This window comes from Symphodus melops (assembly GCF_947650265.1).
Source record: "Symphodus melops genome assembly, chromosome: 1".
NCBI lineage: Eukaryota > Metazoa > Chordata > Actinopteri > Labriformes > Labridae > Symphodus > Symphodus melops.
The window spans coordinates 10,452,428-10,474,744 of NC_136691.1; the positions used below are offsets into that span (position 1 = coordinate 10,452,428).

A 22,317-nucleotide genomic window follows, 5' to 3' on the forward strand; every position below is an offset into this window, starting at 1 on the left:
AATTAATGCAGACTCAAAAGGAAAAAATGCTTGTTTGCTCAATGTTTAGACTTCAGACAGTTTAAATAGTCTAAGTTCCTGTAGGTCTTCCTTTCTTTGCAGGAAAGCATCAAGGCCTGAAAGTACAATTGGCAGAAACTCAGTGATTGTTTTTACAAAGAGCCAATGGATCAGTTAACTGGCATGCCAAGAACAGATTAGCCCAATGTAACAGACTGATTAAAGGACAATCTAATCAGGTAATCAGGTCCAGACAATACACTTCCATTAAAGTTTTAAGTTGTTTTGCACCATCTAATACTTGTCAAGACCAAAGTAGAATCAAAACTGACTGTAGGCTGCTCACAAAAATAATTACAAAATTCACATGGTAAGCACAAACTCATTTGTTGATATCACAAAAGAAAGTTGGACTTTAAAGTTTGCCTTCAGTAACTGGTTTTAACTATATACTGTTTTAACCTGTTTATATAAACATTTTTCCCGCTTATATAAACCTATTGTGCAACGTCACAAATGGCAAAAAACTGATCATGAATAAAATGTAAAGATTGACAAACAAAACATGTTCCAAAAAAACTAAATCCCACAGGCACATGTTTAGACACGTCATACGTCACATGCGTCATCACTACGTGCCGTCAGAAAATAGAAGGACCTCTAACGTCGGTCGAAACGGGACGCGGGCTAATGTAAACTTCAAAAAAATTGTGTATTTATCACAAAAGTTTCCACGTTAATAAAAAAAACTGAATCATCTCGAAACATATGCGGAATTAACTTTCTGCCGAGGCGGTCTCGTCACTGGAGAGTGAAGGTTTTCCTCTGAGCTGGTAAAAAAAACAAACTCGCTGGCTAACTTAGCGAGCTAAATGTGTTTACATCTGCGCAGTTTCGTTTCACAGAAAACACAGCAACACACTGACATCAAGCAGACAAACCTGCTGACTTTAGCTGTGTTTTCATACTCAGGGTTATTTTAAAAGAGTGATTCTGCCTCACTTTGGTGTCTGAAATATGCTAACTACAACACAACAGTAGAGGTAGCATCTATCTGTAATATTTATGGGTAACACTGCGCGTGTAAACTTTGCTTTTATATCTACAGCCAGTTTCATTTTTAGTTAGATAATAATTATAATTGTGTCTCATTGTATTCATATGATAATCATCATTGTGTGGCGACGTCAAATATTTAAGACTTTATTCAGTCACTTGATGTTGACTAGCTACTAACTAAGATTTGACCACTACTTTATAAACTTTTTTTTTCTTTAGATAGCGGAGAATAAAATCTAACTGTTTCAGGACCGGTCTACATAAATGATGTGAATGAAGGTGTCACTTCTGCTCTGGACTCTTAACTATTGGTCTAAATACAGCAAACCTAATTTAGTGTCAACATCGTTTGATCTTTGCTGAGGTTTTAAAAAAGATAGAAGCAAAAAAAGGAAAACAAAATACCTACTTTAATGCCGAAGTGTTGGAAACTGTTTTAATGTGTGGGGGAAAATGCACCTAAAGCCATCAAAAATGCAAATTATCTTCATATAAAGTCTTCCCATAAAGTCAAATATAATCAGAAATCTAAATCAAAATATAAACAAACCTTTTTTAATCCAGACTTCTTCCTTTTATTTACATTTCATTTAAAACTGGGTAATATGTGAAATATGTGTGTAGAAATGTTAAAAAACTGAGGTGATTATATCTCTTCATAAATTACCAGCAAAGCATACAAATGTATGGTTCTCTGTGAAGTCAAAGAAAATAACAGTCCATTAAGTTAATAGTTTAACTGCTAATGAATAAGCAATAGAAACCATAATGCTTTAGCCTCTCCTCAAACGTTTATCATTGTCCTACTTTCAGACCGTTTAGTCTGCTCCTGTATTTTTTGTGATTTGTACAATAAGATAGACTTTCTTCCATTTGATGAAGTTAAAATGATCTTATCCATGTAGGTTATTACTGTTCTAGTGTTTTAGCTTGTCTCTTTGCTTTGCATTTTTACCCATAAGACAGAATTATATTCTTATCGTGTTCTCTGTTTCAGCCACAATGAAGAGAAGAAATGAAGTGCTGACACCACAGCACGACACAAAGAGACCTCGGGACGACAGCAGCTCAGATGAGGAGTCACAGTTATCCAGACAAGGTAGATAGATTATTTCCCCCAAAAGCTTTGTCTGCTACCATTTTAGATTATGTTTTAAATTGAAAAGCCACTTGCTATAAACAGAGTTTATACTCTGTTGTTGCCCCTATTCGGGATCCTCTCTGGTTTATCCTGGAAGAGATACTAAGGCTGTGGATATCTTAGATAGCCACAATCAGCACCTTATTGTAATGCTGAAAAGTATTACAAGCCCGTTGAGTGTTACTGATGCGTCTTCTCCGCCTTGTAATTTTTATTCATGGTTGCTGTGTATCTTTAAATCTTTGGTTTTGTCCTGTCTAGATTCTAGCCAAAATGATTCCCTCAGTGACCAGGATGATCACAGGGCGGGATTTTCCATGCCCTCCATATCATCCTTTGATGAGCAAGACACTGATGGCACACAGGCCTCTGACTTCTCCATGTACAACAGTGTGTCCCAGAAACTCATGGTACTGTATTGGAAACTATTCTCTCAGTAGATAATAACAGTTGACTTTTGACTATGGAGCTTTATCTGCATTGTATTTAGAAGCTTGTTCCCCTAACTCCATTATTCTATCTGATGCGTTTCCCCTTTAGGCTAAGATGGGCTTCCGAGAAGGTGAAGGTCTGGGAAAGTTCGGCCAAGGACGAAAGGAGATTGTGGAGGCCTCTACTCAGCGAGGGAGAAGGGGTCTTGGTCTCACACTGCAGGGATTTCAAGGGGAGCTTAATGTAGACTGGCGGGATGAACCAGAGGTACATTTAACAGTCAATAATTGCCATGTTTCCAGTGTTTATTGTTCCTACAAATCTCTATTATTTGACCATTAATTGTGTTGTCCTAAAATGTTGATCAACTGTTGGTTTGATCTGTTTCCTCTTTTTTGTCTCTTTTTTTTTTGTATGCTTCATCCAGCCGAGTGCTATTGAAAAGGTAGACTGGTTCCCAGAATGCACCACAGAGAATCCAGACGCAGACGAGCTCAGGGATTGGATGAATCTTGGACGGGTGAGTAGACATTGTAAAACTTTAAACAGAATAATCATGCTGGCATTATCTGCTGCTTTATATTCTGAAAGTTTCACTTTTGTACGCCTGCAGAGAAAACTTAAGATCGAAGATGAGACCGAGTTCTGCACTGAAGACCTCCTGCACACTCTTCTGAGGTGCAAAGTGAGTAACAAGTTGTGCCCCTTTTTTTCACAGCATGCATGAATTGTCCAGAAAACAAAGGTGTTAGCCAACTAGATGGCGTTAGCGTAGTGTTTTGATGAATAACAATAAATATATTATACTTACCCCTATTACATATACTGTAGTGATATTTAAATATCAGATAAACCTCCATAGTCAATAAAAAAAATGATAAAGGCATTTAGAGTCAATTTCTTGGTTGAGCTTGTGATGAATTTTTAACTTTTGACGTAAAAGACCAAAAATTATTACAATTTTTTAAAAGTATTTTCTGTAGATAAGATTCACAATGAGGGATGACTTTGACCTTATAAAGACAGCACAATGTCTTCCTTTTGTTTCATGTTCAGTCAGTGTTTGACAACCTGGAGGGCGAGGAGATGAGGAGGTCACGGACACGCTCCAATCCCTATGAGACGATCAGAGGAGGGATCTTCCTCAACAGGTCAGCTCTCACATAACTGGATGAGGAAAATACAGTGCATTATTGTTAATTACACTGCATATCATTCAGGTAAGGATGCAGCCATTGATAAATGGCAGTGTATTATTTTTCCTGGTATTTAATGCGACATAAATAAGTTGACTCCATGGACTCTTGATTTTCAAATGTTTGAATGAGTGCTCTGATTAAAACATTGACAAGTTCTATCGCCTGCTTTCGATGTTTTAGAGCGGCTATGAAAATGGCAAACATCGACCACTGCTTTGACTACATGTTCACCAACCCAAAGGATTCACAAGGGGTGAGTTGGTTAAAGTAGAGTTCAATTTTAAAGGAAGATTGCAGACAATCAGTCAGGACACACAGACCAGTACGTACACGGTGAAGCAATCTCTCTCTTGTGCAGAAATCTTTGACAAAAGACCGCGAGGGCGAGCTCTTGTACTTCGGCGATGTCTGCGCGGGGCCTGGAGGCTTTTCAGAGTACGTCCTGTGGAAGAGACGTTGGCACGCTAAGGGCTTTGGCATGACGCTGAAAGGACCCTGTGACTTCAAACTGGAAGATTTTTTCGCGGCTCCGAGCGAGCTGTTCGAGCCTTACTATGGTACGCTCAGCAAAGCCGGCATATTACGCTCAGGAGGAGGACAGGGAGCTCAGGCTGTTTCTCAGGTGATGAATGATTCATTGAAAGCTTGACCTCTGTGTGACCCAGGGGAGGGAGGCGTGGACGGAGATGGAGACATCACACGGCCAGAAAACATCACTGCCTTCAGAAACTTCATCATGGAGAGCACAGAGAAACGAGGGCTGCACTTCCTCATGGCAGACGGGGTGAGACTTTTTCCAGTGTTGTTGTTGTTTACTGAAAACATACTCGGGCACCTACCCTGCTGGTTTAAAAGTCTTGAATCTACAGATCACAGAAAAGGTCACATATCCCTGCTGTCTACGGTTGAAGTGAGATTTTCATCTTGTGATTGGTCCGATGTCTCTCTTTCCTGCAGGGGTTCTCTGTGGAAGGACAGGAAAACATCCAGGAGATCCTGAGCAAACAGCTGACGCTCTGTCAGTTCCTCACCGCCCTCTCTACACTAAGGACAGGTGTGTGTACACATGTGCTTTATCAGATAAGTCCCCCCACACGAAGAGCTCCTGTTTTAAACTCTGTAAAAGCGGACAGTCCCACTTGTTTTTAAATTTCCTTTAAACTCGCATCCAATCAGTGAAAACCTTTCTTGAAATTCTTGATTCTCCTTAAGTTATGGTACTTTTAGTCAAGCCCAGTAGGTGTGTATTCATGATCCTCATGCCAGAGTTCAGGCTTCATAATCGTGACTCTTTTTTTTTGTGTCTCCTTCAGGTGGTCACTTTGTCTGTAAGACGTTTGACCTCTTCACTCGCTTCAGTGTGGGGTTGGTGTACCTGCTCTACCTCAGCTTCGAGAGGATCTGTCTCTTCAAACCTGTCACCAGCAGGCCAGCCAACTCTGAGAGGTGGGTGTTACTGTCTCCCTCTATCTTTGTATCTGTGAATGTATCCTGTTGTTAGATTTATTCTTAACTATGAAGCCAATTTAAAATGGTTAAGCATCGGATTAGTCGATACAAAACACGAGGAATCAAGAACTTTGCCTTCATTTTAACGGTCGATCTTCAGCCTAACCCTCACCTAAGGTCATGAGCTATGGGTAGTGAGTGAAAGAATAAGATCCTGGATACAAGCTGACAAATCGAGTTTCCTTCGGAGGTGGCTGGATTCAGCCATGGAGAGACAGGGCGAGGACACTCGGGGCGTAGCTCCAAGTAGAGCTGCTGCTCCTTTGTATCAAAAGGAACCAGATGAGCTGGTTTGGGCATCTGATTGGGAGGCCTCCTGAACGCCTTCCCTTTTTGTCTGGGTACGCCCAAATGGGAGGAGACCCTGAGGTGTACCCGGAGTTCACTGAAGGCATTATGTATCCCGTCTAACCTGGGAACACCTCTGAATCCCCCAGGAGGAGCTGAAACACGTTAATGGGGAGAGGTCTGGGTTGATCTCCTGCACCTGCTGCCACCACGAGCAGACCTCTGATAAGCAGAGGATGGATGGGAGGCTTTGAGTGGGCTCAAACAAAAATGAATTTAGAGACAGACAATCATAAATGAAGTACCAGAAAAAGTTTGGTTGTCGGCCACATGTACATTTACAAATTGTCAGTAAGCTTTGACCATCATCTGCCGAAAAGAATTGTTGGTATTTGCTCTCTGACTGAATTTGAGTTCTGGTATCAAAATGTAAAGAATCTGAACATGTGTCTATGTTATGAATCTGATTGTAATTTTGGACTGATAGAGAGGCTTTGGGCAGAATATTTGAAAGTGATGAATATCTGGACTCTCTTCCTGCAGATACATAGTGTGCCGCAATCTGAAGCCCGGCTCAGACGCCGTCAGAGAGTACATGTTCCGAATCAACCTGAAACTGAACCAGCTGAAGAACACAGACAGAGACGTCACAGACGTGGTCCCCCTCAGCATCATCAAAGAGGACACCGACTTCTTCCAGTTTATGGTCAACTCCAATGAGAGGTAGAGACACGCGGTATTCAATTAGACTTTCATCTTGTCATTTCCAACTGACAACAATGTTTTCTCTGCAGCCTCTGTGTGGTCCAGATCAAGGCCTTGGCGAAGATCCACGCCTTTGTCGTAGACCCGTGAGTAATCAGACTTCACATTCTATGAGAAGCCATGTGTGTACCTATTTTTATACAAGGATGACTGTGCGACTCTGATTTTGTCTCTAGGACCCTTTCAGAGCCGAGGCAGGCAGACATAAGAAAAGAGTGTCTGAAACTTTGGGGGGTGAGTAAACAAACTGTGACTAAGATTAACTAAAGAGAACTCTAGGGTATGTCGAAGAGTGCAGTTACACTCTCTGTCACACCGCCTGTTAATGTGTCACTTTGGTTCATTGTCAGGTTCCAGACAAGGCCAGAGTGACTCCTGCCTCCTCCGACCCAAAGTCTAAATTCTACGAACTGCTTAAGGTCAGGTCTTCTTACCCGTGCTGTTTATGAAGGAAAATAAAAAAAGTGAAGCATCTTTGCACCTTAGTCAATTCTAAGCAAGCTTTATAGAGGTTGATATACATGTTGTGACTGTTGCCCAAAGCTTTTTATAAATGTGGAATAATATATTTAGTTTAGGGTTTAACTGTCATGAGAAACACTGCTAAATAGAACCTCAACCTTTCCCTGTATTAAACTTGTTTACTGTTCTTGTCCTCAGAATCCAGATGTGGAGTCGTTCCAGTGTAAACTCACTCCTCTCAACTCCGGCACGCTCGAGAAGTTGCGTCACATACTTGACCACAGGTGCATTGTGGGAGGAGGAGAGCAGATTTTCCTGCTTTCTCTCGGGGTAGGTCTTTAGAGACGAGACGAAAGTCAACATGAAGGTCTTGAATTTGTGGGGAGGGTTTTTAGTCACACTGCTCTGTGTTTTCATTTGGTTCGTTTAGAAGTCTCAGATCTACACGTGGGATGGGAAGATGCCTTTGCGCTGGAAGAAACTGGAAAATTTCAAGCTGGAGCTGCCAAGAGATACACTCCTGAGTGTGGAGATCGTCCAAGAGCTGAAGGGCGAGGTGAGAGAGGAGGCCGAACTCATAAAGAAAGACAGATTCCCCATCTGTTTAGACTTTGTTCCATTTCTGTCAATGATGGATGAATTCTGACTTTCTGTCATGTTTTAATGGTAAAACAGGGTTCAGGTTCCAACAGTCATAAAACTCTGTTTTATTCATAGATTGTGTCTTTTTCATCCCTTGCCAAAGAAGAGAAACACGATTTCACAAGCCTGTTCATTGCTGCTCGTGGTCATGTGTAAATGCAGTTTGTTTTTGTCTCAAGGGCAAAGCTCAGCGCAGAATCAACGCAGTTCACGTGATGGATGTGCTGATTCTGAACGGCACCGATGTAAGAGACAAACACTTCAACCAAAGGTAGGGCAGTGTCACCTTCATCAGCGATACGTCTTCCTCTGTCACCGTACTGTGTTCTTTTCATACATGCTTTTCATCGCTTACCAAATGATTTGTGTTTTATGTTCAGGATCCAGATGGCTGAGAAGTTCGTGAAGGCTGTGTCCAAACCCAGCAGACCAGACATGAACCCTATCAGGTGTTTATTTCAGATAAATGGAACTCTTTTGAACAATGCTTTGTACTTTGTCTGCGGGGATGTGATGTCACTGCAAGGTGGAAACTCAAACATACCAGGAAGTAATCTTTTAGAACCTGAAGTATCTGGGACTTATTTCAACACTTGGGATGGTGACAAATACTGGCTTAAAGAATCTGAGTCCACATATCAGGACAATTTATTGAAACCACAACTAGTTAGTTCTCCAAAAATACTGCTCTCTGCGGGATGTTGAAAGCAAAACTTTGCTTAAGTCAGAGTATTTGTCGGTATCTTCAAGGAAGTCTCGATTAAATGAGTGATCTGTCTTTTTCCGGACAGGGTAAAAGAGGTCTACAGGCTGGAGGAAATGGAGAAAATCTTTGTCAGGTATGACTGGAGTATTGACCAATAGAATGTCTTTAATGTGCTATTACAGTATTTGATTGGTTCTCTCTCTGACTTTTTCATCCAGATTAGAGATGAAGGTAACAAAGAGTTCAGGAGGAGTCCCACGGCTGTCCTACACCGGGAGAGATGACCGACACTTCCTCCCCACTGGACTTTACATCGTGAAAACTGTCAATGGTACTTTCAAAACAAATGACACTTCTGCTATGGTGTTTTGTTTGCACCCTGTCAAAGACCACAACAACCCTGTGGGAAAGTCACATTTAGTGCGTGTAGAGTTGTGTAGTTCTCATAATAAATCTGCTCCATCCTTCAGAGCCGTGGACGATGGCGTACAGTAAAAACTCCAAGATGAAGTTCTTCTACAATAAGACCACGAAGGAGTCGACCTATGAAATGCCACCAAACTCTGCCGCCCCCTTCCAGTATGATCCATCTCGTCTGTCTATTTGAAGTTCATTTAGTTTCTAATTCGATCAGCTGAAGTTGAAAAACTTGTTTGAGAAAACTTGAGTTCTGTGTTGGGGAAGAAGTTCACTGCTAAAAAAAAATCTCAATTCAAACGTTTCTTCCGTTCTGTTCTTCCCTCCTCAGTGTTTGTCACTCGGAGCGGCTCTTCTGGGCCTGGGTGGACGGGGTCATAGTCCACGACTCTCAGACTCGGATGGACCCTGAGAAACTCTCCAAAGATGATGTTTTGTCCTTCGTCCACCAGAACTACCAGCCCTAAAACACTCAGAGCCCCAGAGCTTCACCAGATTCAGCCTGAACACAGAATGCACTAACATATGGAGGAAAAAGAGCCTTAGAAAGGACGATCAAAAAAACATGTCTACATCAATATTTATTTTACTGGTAAAAGAGGGATTAACAAAGACGGCAAAGCCAGATACAATCATACATACATATACATCTTTCATGTGTGTCCCTTTTAATGTCCAGTTCAATATCAAGGATTAAACTAAATTATGGTCACTTTAAGGGCATACTTTTCCTCCAAATTATGCCGAAGAGATAAATTACATTCAGGTTTGAACTGGAGTTCTGGTGCTAAGGGGAGGATGTGTTCGCTGCTGTTTATCGCGCTGATGATTGGACTCTGTAACGAACAGACTTTTGACAAGCCACTCTGACTTTCTGCCTTTTCCACTGCTCTTTGCTACAAGCATTGTAATGAAGAAGATTCTCTTCAGAGGACGGTGATGGAACAAAGAGCTGCTGCCGTCTGTGGTTTGGATCGCATGTCCCTGTAGATTAAATTTTTTTACGGTTCCTCATCCATACATTGCCTGTGAGTGTGACTGTGTGAATGTTGGATAGGAAAAGAGATAAGGTGCTTCTGAGGGTTGAGTTCATGCTGCAGTTGATAGTTACAAATGTTGAACTATGCATCCAAATCATTTATCTCTCTTGCTTGCCTTGCTCTACACCTGCCAGAAAAATAACTGCTCGTCTCTTCATCTTCAAAGAAACAAAGAAACAGGCTGCCTGTGTTCAAACATACAAACTGTAGATGAAGCTTAAAGAAGACAAACATGTTAGTCAACTGTAGAATCATCCGAACCATCGCATCACCATTCTAGTCAATAACAGATGTAGCAGCAGCTTTTTTCATTCATAAGCGGTCCTTCACACCATCCGAGTGTGTGTGTGTTAAAGATTTGAAATGTTTCCTGTTAGGTTTTGATTGTACCTATTCCAACACCACTCTGTCTGTGCCTCATGTTGCCTGGGCTGTGTTTCTTAAATATTGCATACAAGTTATTTTTTCTTGTAAATTAGGTTTCGATCCCTTTGATGTAAATAATAATGTAGAATAAATGGGAGATCGTGCTTCCAAAAAACTGCTTTTTACAGTCTTGTAAAGTTTGATTTAAACTGTGGTCAGAGTAACGCTAAAGCTGGGTAAAGCTTTTCCCCCACAAGCAAATTACACGACACAATATGGAAAGCCACTTCAATATATTACATGTAGAGGCTGCGTGATTTAGTAGGGGGGGGGGCACAATTATCAGTGAGTAGTATATTTTAAAAATCGTATACTGTATTTCCGCAGCACACAAACATCACGTTAAACATAACCAACAACAATATGACCCGGTACACAAACAAAAGATTCTGCAGGCGTGTACATTTAACTTAATATATCTGATAAAATGTATCCAATATAAACGCGTCCTAGATTTTGTGGCAATTATTCAATTAACTTTCAAACTAAAATGTTTAAGATAGTATCTGATTATTTTGGTTGCATTAAATACAATCTTCGTGTTTATGTAATTCTAAATTAAGAGAATTTTTAATGAATCCAATTCAATAGAATTAGCCAGTTTTTTGGAGTTGACCAGCACTTCATGTTATTTTGCGCCTTTTATCTTCTTTTGAATTCAGCAGCCATCGTCTGGTCACAAGACTTAAAGAAAGTGCGAACAATGTAACTTTTTTTTGTTTTGTACTGTTGATGAAAACTTGTGGGTGTATGCTGCGCATAATATTTACAGTCTGTGATGCTACATTACAAAACAAAATTAGCAAGCAAAGTAATCCAGAGAGACAGAGACACTGTTGAGGTAAGTTATGAATGTTTTGTTAATGTAGGCTATAATGTGATGGCATTGCACCACGATATCAGAAAGATATCACGAGTATTTGCACTAAGAAAACAATAAAATTTATTTCAATTTGTTATATATATATACACACATATATATATAAAGGATATGTTTTAGACCATATAGTGAGGTAAAGTAACATTAGGCTGGTGCAGTTTTACTCCCATGTATGATGTCAGTACTTCACAATAATCCCTTACCATATACTTTTTAAAAAAATGTTAATATTATTATAATTTTTTTTTTGCCAGCACATCGACATCCAGAAGCACACGCAGATGATTATGGACTTAAAATGGGCTTTTTTTTCAAGCCAAGCGGTGTGACTAGCTAAGTAAGACTAAAGCCAGAGCCAACCGCGCAGTTTTTGAATAGGACTCTTATTTTGAAGGTACACGCCCTTAGCCAATCCTGTTTCACTTGTGTAACAGGAAGCGATGTTATAAAAACAAACTGCACTCCGTGACAGCGACGACCCGACGAGTGAATTTAAAGGTAAAAATGTGTTTTTTTCATACCTGTATTTATATATCTATGACTCTAAAGGTGGAAATACAATTTTAAGATATGCGGTAATGAAATTATCAGCCGAATAATCATTTTGACTGGATGTGTATTTTGAGTTATTGACTGTTGTGGACCTGATGTAACATGTTATTTACCAGCATAATGTTGTGATGTTACAGAACTTCTTCATATCAGTCATGTTTAAAGCGGTGGGACAAGCTCTGTTTTCTACCGGACTGCAAAACCCTCCATTCACTGCAGCCGATAAACAGGTCAATAAATCAATGTTTACACGATTTCCACTTAAAGAAACAAATGTTCATCCTCTGCTGTTGGTTGTTTGTCACACTGTCATAGGGACTAGAAATGTAAGCTATCATTTTTGTTTTATTTTTAATAAAAATCACAGTTTTTTTAAATTCCTCCTTCTTAAACATTTATTTGTTACAATAGCCGTGTTATATACAATATTAATCTGATATCTACATTTTTTATCTATAGAAGTCTTGGTGTGACTGTTCTTAACATATTTTTCTTTGTTTAAAACTCCTCTTGAATATTTTGTTTATTCTTGATTAAGAGTGGGGTTTTTATTTATTTATTTTGTCAGACAAAAATCCACATTTTGCAAATGGAAAATGTAGTAAATATTTCATCTAAAACTTGACAAATATACATGTGTACCAACTTGATAAGTATCGACATTGCACACAGGTAAATGCAGCTAAAATGCTGTACAGGTTATAAAGTAAACTTTTAATAAGACCTGAAAAACAGATGTAATGTATTTCAGTTTGTGAAAAAAATGACTTTTTTAACACTATCGTATTGCTATTTTTGTAACGGCTTAAAATTCATGACTAAAATATGTCATATAGTGTGGTGGGAGTTAGGACACTGAGCATCTTAAATAATTCTGACTCTGCAAAGATTGATTATATCTGTTTATATTTTGTAGGGACAGGACTATGAGATCCGAACCTACCACACCACTAAGTGGGTGAGCACCACTCTGAGTGGGATGCAGTGGGACCCAGCAATGAACACTGGTTTCCGCAGGCTTTTCAACTACATTCAAGGCAACAATCAAAACAGTGAGTTTCATCTCATTGTTGTAACATTTTTCAGAAACATGTTCATTATATGTTGAGAAGGGAGAAATGAAAGGCTGTGGAGTCTGATTTCATGTTTTTGAGGATTTTATTTCGGTGCATTTAAAGAAACAACTTCCTAAAACAGGAAACATAATTGAAACTTTAGTAAAGTTTATATTGTGCAGTAATATTTGGATGATATTCTTGATACATTTTGTGGAAAAGAAGGTTGATGAATAAATGCAATAGTGGAGAAGACCAAAGTTCTTGCTCAGCAGTTTTGAACAGTGACACTGTTTTGTCTTGCTCAGCAGTTTACAGCAGCATTATTTATGAGGGCATATATTGTTTTTGCTGCAGTATAAGAGTGTGATCTGCAAACCTGGTTTTTAATTGTCTCTATCTGATACACATTATGCTAATATGTTCACTATCTGTCACAGTATCATTGTACTAGACCTGAGCAGGAACATTTCAAATCTGTGAACCTTAGAAAAGCTTGGGGTTTTGCCAGTTAGATTTTTTTTTCTTCTTCCTTTTTAATTGTGATATTTATCTTAATTATTTGTCCCTCAGAGGCCAAAGTGGAGATGACTGCTCCCGTTTCGTGTCGTGTGGACCCTGGAGCTGGCCCTGCATGTGAATCTCAGTTCACTATCTCTTTCTACATCCCAAAAGAGCATCAGGAAAATCCACCAGAGCCCAGCGACCCAGAGGTGTCTGTGGAGCACAGGAAAGAGTTCACGGCTTATGTCAGGTAGAGTACATCACAGACACCAGCTCATTTAAATTGACTGACCTATTCTTGGTGATAACGTGTAAAACTTTCCCAAGTGATTGCAGGTGTGGGATTAAAAATGCTGTTAAAATGTAATCAAGACTTCTTAGTTTGCAGAAATGAACCCTCTCTGGATCTTCCTTCCAGGACATACGGTGGTTTCTCAAATGAGAACTTGAAGCGCCAAGAACTCCTGAAACTTCTTGAGAGCCTGCAGAGAGATGGAGTGCCGTACGTGGACAAGCCGTTCTACGCATGTGGGTACGACAGTCCCTTCAAACTGACCAATCGGAGGAACGAGGTGTGGGTGTTGAAGCAGGAGCCGGAATAGGAGGGTTAAAGGCCAAATCTAACCCCAGCAAATAAAAAATATCTTTTATATAATCATTTATAATATTGATTGATAATATTTGGACAGCTACAGCACTCATATATGGACCAAAGTGACTTAAAATATATCAAATGTCGTAATACTACTTGAAGAACTAGTTTGGAATTTTACACTAACAACCAGGATTTAGAAACAAATCTGTCTCCTGTTGATTACTTAACTGCCTTTCACTACAAGTTACTGAATTATAGACTGACTGAAATATCGTTTTATGGAGGGAAATCAAGCTTTAAGAAATGAAGGTACAAGGTCACAATATGTCCAGCAGGTGGAGCTGAGTAACCTGGACATATACTGTATTTCTCATTTGATGGAATTTAATATGACAAAAACCACAAGTGCCTCTTTTTATTTTTTTTATGAATGACTTTATGAAAATGCACAGGTTTTCTGCTTTTATTTGCGTATCACCAGTTATTATTATTCATGGATTCTTGATCAATAATTACATCTTTATCGGTTGGCACATGTACAAAGACTAAGTGCAGGATAAAACATTAAAGGATAAGTTCACACATTTACAGGTCTATTCATGCATTTGAAGCACTATCAGTGGCTGAACATGGTCCTCCTGTCAAAGCTGGCAGCAGAGTGAGATATTCCTGATCTACAGTAGTTCCATTTTATTTGATGAAGAATGTTTGCATTCCTCGTTCTTTTTCAAGTTGGCTGTTTGGCCATTTTTGGCCTTTCATTGACAGAATAAGCTGAATAGAGTCAGGAAATGTGTGGGAAAGAAGACATGCAGCAAACAGAGATCAGTATGTGGAGGACTGCAGCGCCTGCTTCAGAGAGCCAAACCATGTCTTCTTACATCCTGTAAAAACACTATTTAAAGTTTAACCAAAGATAAAGAAAAGAAGACATGACAAGAAGTAGATACACATGTTTCTGTTAAATATTCTTTCTTGTTATCAGATACTGCTGCCTTGAAAAAAGTATTTAAAAAAAGTTGTTTACCTAACACATCTCAAGCTTCTTATTGACTCCAGAAACTTTTGAGAAAAGTCATTTAACACAGAATGAGGATTTTAGATCTACTCTTTAAACACTTGAAGAAGGCGTATCTCTGCAGCCAGTGTCCACAAGAGAAACTACAAAGGTGACAAATATCACTTAAAAAAAGTGTCTTTCGAAATCCTAAAATGAATTCAGTAAATTGTGAACTAATCCTTTACCTGTGTAGGTCACTTGCAGAATCTGACAGCAGCTTTTTTTTTTCTCCTCCTGTCACTCAGCGTTCTCGCTGTGAAGGTGACTCTTTCTGCTTGACGAACAAAATGTTTGTGAACCTCATTTCGTCTGATCTCAGTCTTCACTTACTGTCACTGCAGACACGCGTTACGATGAAGGCTGAGTCATAGTAAATCCGGACCAGAAAAGTCTGCATCACTCAAGTGTCTGCATTGAAAATAAAAAAACATTCCTGGATGAATTAATAAATACAGAGTCTTCAGGCTGGGTGCGTTAAACTCAGATTTACCAACCTTTCTGGTGCCTGGTGGATAAAGAGCAACAGACGATGACAAACATGAATCATTTGAATGTTTACTTACTTTTTATGCAGACTCATTTTAATCATTTGTATAGCCCGTAATGCTCTTCAAAATATTTCAAACTGGATAAAGGATACTACGAGGAAACTTCATGAGGGATCGATAACACTGCACTATGAATCATGGGAGACATTGCTTACAACTGATTTCTTTTTTTCAAAAATAAATTTTTCTGCATCAAATGACGGATCTTAGTGCCTCTTTCTTAACCAAATCTTTATATTTTTGTCAAACATTATTCATGTTGGGATTTTCATATAAAGCTGATGTTTAGTAAAGCAGTGAGTGTTTTCATACAACAGTTTCACAAGCAGCTTTTAGGAATAATCTGTTAGGGATGTACTTTTTGTTTCATCTGTTAATTATTGACTCTGCTTAAACAGCTTGTTCAGAAAATTTACCACATCTGGACTATTACAAAGCAACCCGAGCATTTTATCTGAGCTTTTGCAACTTTGTGTCTAAATGTTGACACAGTGTCGCTACTCATTACATACATCAATCTGTATGCATTTAAATTGTGTGCAGCCACTCAGGGATATGAACCACCTTCCTCACTGTAATGAAAACACCTGAGTTGGAGTGATGCCTGTACTTAAATATAATGTTGAAATGGAGGAGAGCTTCACAGTGTTTATTTTATCTGATCTGAAGTGGACTCAGTTGAAAGTGTCCTCCACAGTAGTGATGGTCGTGACCTTTTATCAGTTGGATGTATTCCTCACCACAGCTCCAGTCGCCCTTCATTCTCGCTCACCTTCTTCCACTGTCCTCAGGTTCAGGTCTGCTGAGTCACTCTTTTTATTTTTGGCAGAAATGTTCCCAATATCATGTTCAGACTCTCAGCATAAATGGCACACACACACACGTAGAATAACGCTCTCCGTCTTCGCCTGTTGTACACAGGTCGATTGATCTCATCGGCTGTGCTCAGAGGTGAAACTCTGCTGGGGACGGAAATTTATAATGAGGCTCGCTATTTCATTCGAAGTTGAGTAAATGTAAAACAGATTCTCCACCAGGGTAAAATCTTTGAGTCAGCACTTATTGATGAGCAGGACATAGTGTTGTAAAGTTTTTTTTAAATTCGATTTTATTCAAGCTCCTTCATCCTATAATCCTAATTAGGTAGCCATGTTTGCCAAAACTGTAGGACCATTAGTGGTTGTTTTCTGTGCATGTGTAATTCTGTGTGTAATTTACATCGATGTTTTCCAAGGCAGAATTTAACATTTACATTTTTTGCATCTGCTTCGCCACACCAAGATGGATTCATTTAAACAAGTGTCCTCCTGACTGTATAATTCATAAAAATGTTTACAAATGGGTCGTGAGCTGTTCATTATTTGTTCATCTTGTTAAGGCGACTAAAACATGCACATCAACAAACTGGTCAATAGATAAAGCAGCATCAGTTGACCAAGTGATTCATAAAGACTCCTCAAGCGCTCAAAAAAAAAGGCAATAACTAATTCCACTCCACTCTGCTCGAGTCAATACGTTTGATTTGTATCATTTGTCACTTCATATATTGGTGTCTTACTAAAGTGTGGGTCCTGAATGTAAGAGCAGAGGGAGAGAAGTGCCAATAGTGTGATTATGACTGGAGGAGTTTGTATTGATCTGTGTCTGACAGCCAGATGGAAGCAGCTATCTGGCAGCAGGTGACTCCTCTGCTGACCGGGAGTTGGAGGGACTTCATTGTAAAAACAGAGGGATGGTTCGTGTTTTGGTGCCCTTGGGATCAAAGCCTGGACGTGCTGAGGCGATTAAAAAGGTTGAAGAGACCTGGAGTTAATGTTTAGAGGTGGATGCATACAGAAATAACTCTGATCTTTCGTCAGTGTAAAAGGTTGAGTATGGGCCGAGTGTCCAGAGAGAGAGAGGCGTAACTGACGACCCCACAGGGAGGAGGTGGGGAGTGATTCACGGCCTCTGGAGCTGAGCAGATGACGGACAACTTTGGGGTGCCATGGTGACACTGCTAATGAGGCACGGGTTTGTGCAGATGGCCTTGTATCCCCATCCCCATCACACAGCAGTGATAAAATACAGACACACCCTTTAAATATCACCTTGTTTTTATTTCACAGACATACACATAGCATTAGCAGCCTTCAGCTCCACAACCTCATGACTCCTTCCATCCTCAGGTCTTTCCACGATCTCGTTTTTTAAGATTGAGATGTTTCCCGTCACAGCCGGGCGGGTGCAGGGAGACACAGTTTGGTCACAGGTGATTAAACCACAGGGTGTTACGACTGTTAAGGGGTTATGAAGCCTCACACCTGTCACCTCAGTTTATGAGGTTAAAGAGGCCACATTTACTCCGCCGTGAGCACCAATGGAAGCTTTGCATGAATCATGATTAAGGGCAGTAGGAGGCTTAAGCATACATATTGACATTATTGCATTTTCGCTGTTGCTTTGAAGCACCTTTAAATGGATGAAATGGCCTGATGGGATCAGCAGAGTAAATGTAGCCCCTTGACCGGCTGGGGTCTGCTTGTCAAGCTTGCTGGTCGATGATGACAGCGCACCACAGGCCTGCTAAAAGAAAATAAATAATCTACAAAAAGAAATCACCTCCCTCCACAAACACAAAGCTCTAAAAATGTACAAAGTCTTTAAAAATAAGTCCAAATTGTTACTTAAAACTCATTCTTAGACTCGATTTCTATCTATTTACATAACAAACAATAAAAGAACTGCAAAAAGAAAGGTCAAAAGCCTTTTTAGGAATCATTTCCACCCTAAAAGCTTCTAATAGGTCCCAGCAAACAAACGCTGAACCTATTGCTTGAGTTAATCAGTCACACTCTCAGATTGTGTTCACTTACAGTTTAACAGCCAGCATTTCATTTTTCAGCTCTTTGGTTATAAACATGACCACTAAAAGACCCCGACAGTAGAATAAGCTTCCTAACCTCATTTCTGGCTTGACATTTATAGATTCTTAAAATCACAACTCATGACATTCTTTGTTAGTTAAAATCATCTTTAATACGTCATTTTCTAACTCACAAAGAAAAAAGACTTATGCACAGTGCAAAATCTCAAAACTAAAAATCCATTAATAGAGGTTTTATGAGCCTTTTATAGTTAAAACTTGCTCTTCTGGGTGAGACTTTGTACACCCAATTGTCCATCACTAGGTGGCAGCACTGAGCCCTCTGCACTTCCTCTGGACCACTGACCACACCAGCTCTGCAAACTGAAAGGCTGGCCTAAAAGCAGAAAACAAAACTTGGTGATAACTGCAGCAAAGTCCCACTACTTCCTGTTCTTTAAAGAACATTCGATGGGCTGTTTGAAGCCAAACTTGCAAACCAATTGCTCTCCAACACTTTAAGAACCAAGAAAGAAGCATCTAAACCATTACTGTTCACTCTTTCTCACTGCCTAGCTACAGAGCACTGCAGTAGCAAACTTCTCAAGTCCTTCACTTCACCTTTGTTTGCCCTCTTAACCTTGTCGTTCAAAAAAACCCAAATGTTCCTGCACGTTAAGGACAATTATGTAAAAAAAAAAAAAAAAAAAGACAGCAAACAACTGGAAAACAAACTTAGAACACCAGATGTAAAGGAAGGACACACTATCCTCAACATAAAAGGTGAGTCACCAAACAAAGAAGAGGGAGGGAGAATCGTTGGATTCAAGAAAAGCTGCAGCAGAACCAGTCCTTCACTTCAGACTCAGTTCAGCCCGGTCCATGTTTGGGCGATCTCTGACCTCACATCAGGTCTCGACACGTCCGCTCCCTCAGAGGCAGCACTGAAGGGGCGGGGCTCAGGAAGGTGTCGCTAGAGGGCCTGTTATTGGCTCCTCTTCCTGCCCACTACCTGCATATGAAGAATGTTCAGCTCCCTGGGTTTCAGGGACAATGTGGCGTTCTAACTTCTGCTCTCTTCAGATAAAGTGCCATTAGAGTCTTGGAACACAGGGAGAGTCTGATTCTTGGGTCCTGACTGACTTTCTGCAGTGTCTCCGTATTCGCTCTCCCCCAGCTCGCCCTCTCGCTCACAGATTACAGTCATCGGGCTGCTGAGGATCCGGTTGCGTGCATTGTACTTGCTGCTGGCGGCAGAGGGTGGCGTGCGTGAGCGTCCATACTTGAACCCGCCAATCGCATAGGACGAAGTCGGTGAAGACAGAGACAGCGCCTCGTAGCGGTTCCACTCCTCAGTCGCCCTTTTACCTCGCCCAGGGGAGGTGAGGGGGCTTTGTGTCGGGGAGGAGGGCGAAGCTGCCGGGGAGTCTAATGCTGACTCTGAGCGCGTTCGCTGCGAGCGGGGGTCAGTGGTGCGAAGCATCTCGGCGGCAGACATCCTGAAGCTGGTCTCTGTGCGGCTGCCTTTTTTCAGGAGGAGGGCCTTGAAGGTGTCACTGCTGGTGGAAGACTTGCGGAGGTTTCGCTGGATGGAGCTGGTCTGTCGGGAGGACGAAGATATGGATGCAGGAGGTGTGTTTGTAGGAGTGACAGGTGGAGACTGGGGTTGGCTCCCACTGCGAGACTTTTCCTCCTCAGATTCCCTTCGACCCAGGACCTTCCGCTTCGACCTGAAGAAACAAATTCAAATCAGATTAATGATATGATCGTTTGTGTGAATTCTGCAGAATGAGTGAGTGGAAGCAGGATTAAACCCAATAAAAGTGCATTTTACTGTAACAGATGGAAGAGAGCAAGACATGAACAAGAGATGGGGGCAGTTTTGTCATCAAACAAATCCAAATACCCTAATTAAAATTAGGATGCAGCATATGGGATTTCAAGAACAGAAAGAAGCACGAGGTAGATGCTCAACCAGGCCTTTTGATTTTGCCTTTAATCAGTGACAACAAAGAAAAGGACAAAAAAAAATGATTGCACTTAAAATACTCGGCCCACACGCCTCAAATCCTTGTCCCAAATTTGCCATATGTCAGCACTGCCCCCAGCAATCGTGCGTCACAGCACAAATCTAAAAGAAGTAAAACAATACGCAGCGCAGAGAGGCAAAAAAACAAAGGAGGGCAATGAGTAGAGTGTTATACATTATTTGTGTTAAAGGAATTAGTTTTTTTTTTTTTTTTATCAAGAAAAGCTGCAAACTCTGCAACTCAGCAGAAAAGCTCAGAAGCCGCACAACGAAAATTGATGAAAAAAAAAACCAAAAAACTGAAACTGGGAAAAGTGCCCAAAGCAGTTTTTAATCACACGACGACGATTCAACCTCCTCTCAGCGGGGGCATTAGAGACGATGATTTACACTCAGCCTACACCGTCTATAACTCCTGCTCCAAAGCAGAGCCATACGGCTGGGACTGGCAGAAAACAGGGAATTAGGTCTAGCAGAGAAACAGCCTTATTAATCCGATGTACAGGGGGTTGCAATAGGGGATTAGAGTTACTAATCCAAAGGTAGCATTGCTGTTTGGGCTGAAACAAGGCTTGCTATTTAAAAGGAAGGGGGCTACTTGCTGCTCCGCACCTGTCTAGAAAGGATGCACCCTCCCACTGCATGCCACCACTAGATGTGGAGGGAGAGAGGAGCAGAAGAGGAGACAGAGATGATTAAAGACATGGAAAAATGCAGATTCTTCGATAAGGGAAGGAGATTTGTTGCTAAAGGTAAAAGAAGAAGGGATGGACGCGTAAAACAAAATCCTTAATCCTCAGATTAGATCTACAGAAACAATTTCTTCCATAAGAGACGAAAAAACAGTGAAGGTCAAATGATGGTTTTGTGCGTAGACAAAAATTTTATTTCTCTTGTACGAAAGAACGCGAAACACATGTGTGCCCTAAATTCAACCTCCTCATCCAGCATCTCCTGCGAGCTCCCTCGCCACATTAGCACAACAGCATTATGTAAGACTTTTCTCACACACGTTCCCACGTGCAGACGCTCACACACCTGAATTCAGACAACCAAGACGGCTCCGTACTGAACAACGTAGTGGATGTCCGGAACAACAAATGACTGCTTTGAAAAGGCAGTAAAACCTCTCTCAGGGGTAAACAAGGCAGCGATTTAGTTGATATCTCCTACGATTTGATCTGTTTTTTTTCCCCCCTTATGAATGGCTGTACCTCCAGGCAGGTTTTACGTTTCTGCTGCAGCTCTAATGGCATTTCATTTCAGATTTTCCTCCTTCTCTGTTTTCCCAGAGACATCGACAGAAAAGTGACATGAAAAGAGAAAACTAAAACAAAATGGTATTGGAGAGGGGGAGAGGAAATGTTTCAGAGATTCTTTGAGTATCTTTGTATATTAAAGTGACACAGACACATCCTTTGAATGTTGAGATTGTTACTTGGTGTCCATCTTTTAATGGCGATTCTCTTCTCGTCTGTGTCTCTCTGTGACAGCACCACCAGGAGTCTGTTAACACTTCTCCCACATGCACAAATCTGTAAAGTTATTCTATACGGGACGTTTCAGACTCCGGAGGTGTCGAAATGGAGGAGTGCAGAAAAGCGAGGAAAACAAACACAATTCAGCTGTGAGGCTTCCACACACATTCCTCGAGCCTATTGAGAAGGCACCATAAATCACACTTAGCACACGTGATGCCCACCATGAATACATCTACAATCTGTCTGCAGCAGGAATAAAAACCCCATGAAATGAAATCCTGTGATGCTCAAGAGGACTCCAACTGCCACCGCACAACCGTGAAACACAAACCGGCGGGCTTGCATGAGAAACGTATGTGCGTAGCTGCCGTTTGAAGCACAGTGAGCACGTATGCAATACATGTCAGAGACTGCAGAGAAATCTCTCCGGTGGCCTCTAACCTAGATAAGGACCGAAGGGTGTTGAGTTGTTTAATAATGGATGAAGCAGCCGCCTTTCTTCTCCAGCTGAGAATGAGCAACGCTAATATGACTCCGACAGATGACTCGATAAACATTTTGACGACAGAGTCATTCTGCCGTGTGGAGTCATCCCTGAACGGACAAGGGGACGGAAAAGGAGCTGCATGCTCCTGAGGAGCCGGCTCCGAAGATGTGTCACCAGAAGTACGCTCGAGACGGG

The 22,317-nt window shown here is 40.8% G+C and overlaps 3 protein-coding genes across 12 annotated transcripts in view; 2 read left to right on the forward strand and 1 right to left on the reverse strand.

Moving 5' to 3' along the window:
• The first annotated feature begins 625 nt into the window (after nucleotides 1-625).
• Nucleotides 626-10,204, forward strand: cmtr1 (cap methyltransferase 1). Of its 2 annotated transcripts, none has more exons than XM_079365993.1 (24): nucleotides 626-833; nucleotides 2,057-2,158; nucleotides 2,462-2,610; nucleotides 2,741-2,899; nucleotides 3,060-3,152; nucleotides 3,246-3,317; nucleotides 3,689-3,783; nucleotides 4,012-4,084; nucleotides 4,190-4,388; nucleotides 4,497-4,615; nucleotides 4,789-4,885; nucleotides 5,145-5,277; nucleotides 6,172-6,351; nucleotides 6,423-6,479; nucleotides 6,570-6,627; nucleotides 6,744-6,812; nucleotides 7,054-7,185; nucleotides 7,286-7,411; nucleotides 7,677-7,768; nucleotides 7,878-7,946; nucleotides 8,289-8,336; nucleotides 8,422-8,534; nucleotides 8,674-8,782; nucleotides 8,952-10,204. In XM_079365993.1, exons 2-24 carry the CDS (start codon nucleotides 2,062-2,064, stop codon nucleotides 9,085-9,087), a joined length of 2,475 nt encoding a protein of 824 aa, XP_079222119.1. In that variant the 5' UTR covers nucleotides 626-833; nucleotides 2,057-2,061; the 3' UTR covers nucleotides 9,088-10,204. The 2 variants fall into 2 exon arrangements, with proteins under 2 accessions (XP_079222119.1, XP_079222120.1); XM_079365994.1 differs by having other exon boundaries at nucleotides 631-692.
• Nucleotides 10,205-11,348: 1,144 nt separating this feature from the next.
• On the forward strand, nucleotides 11,349-15,477 carry hebp2 (heme binding protein 2). Of its 2 annotated transcripts, XM_079371847.1 has the most exons (6): nucleotides 11,350-11,464; nucleotides 11,656-11,748; nucleotides 12,435-12,570; nucleotides 13,147-13,327; nucleotides 13,496-13,609; nucleotides 14,441-15,477. In XM_079371847.1, the coding sequence occupies exons 2-6, from the start codon at nucleotides 11,674-11,676 to the stop codon at nucleotides 14,448-14,450; spliced, it is 516 nt and encodes a 171-aa protein (XP_079227973.1). In that variant the 5' UTR covers nucleotides 11,350-11,464; nucleotides 11,656-11,673; the 3' UTR covers nucleotides 14,451-15,477. The 2 variants fall into 2 exon arrangements, with proteins under 2 accessions (XP_079227972.1, XP_079227973.1); XM_079371846.1 differs by having other exon boundaries at nucleotides 11,349-11,464; nucleotides 13,496-15,477.
• Nucleotides 15,478-17,358: 1,881 nt separating this feature from the next.
• Nucleotides 17,359-22,317, reverse strand: part of nhsl1b (NHS-like 1b) — a 96,080-nt gene continuing 91,121 nt past the window's right edge. For all 8 annotated transcript variants that reach the window (XM_079354649.1, XM_079354647.1, XM_079354646.1 and 5 more), the window contains one exon: nucleotides 17,359-19,855. In XM_079354649.1, the coding sequence (XP_079210775.1) occupies nucleotides 19,189-19,855 (667 nt within the window). In that variant the 3' untranslated portion in view covers nucleotides 17,359-19,188. The remainder of the gene's footprint in view (nucleotides 19,856-22,317) is intronic.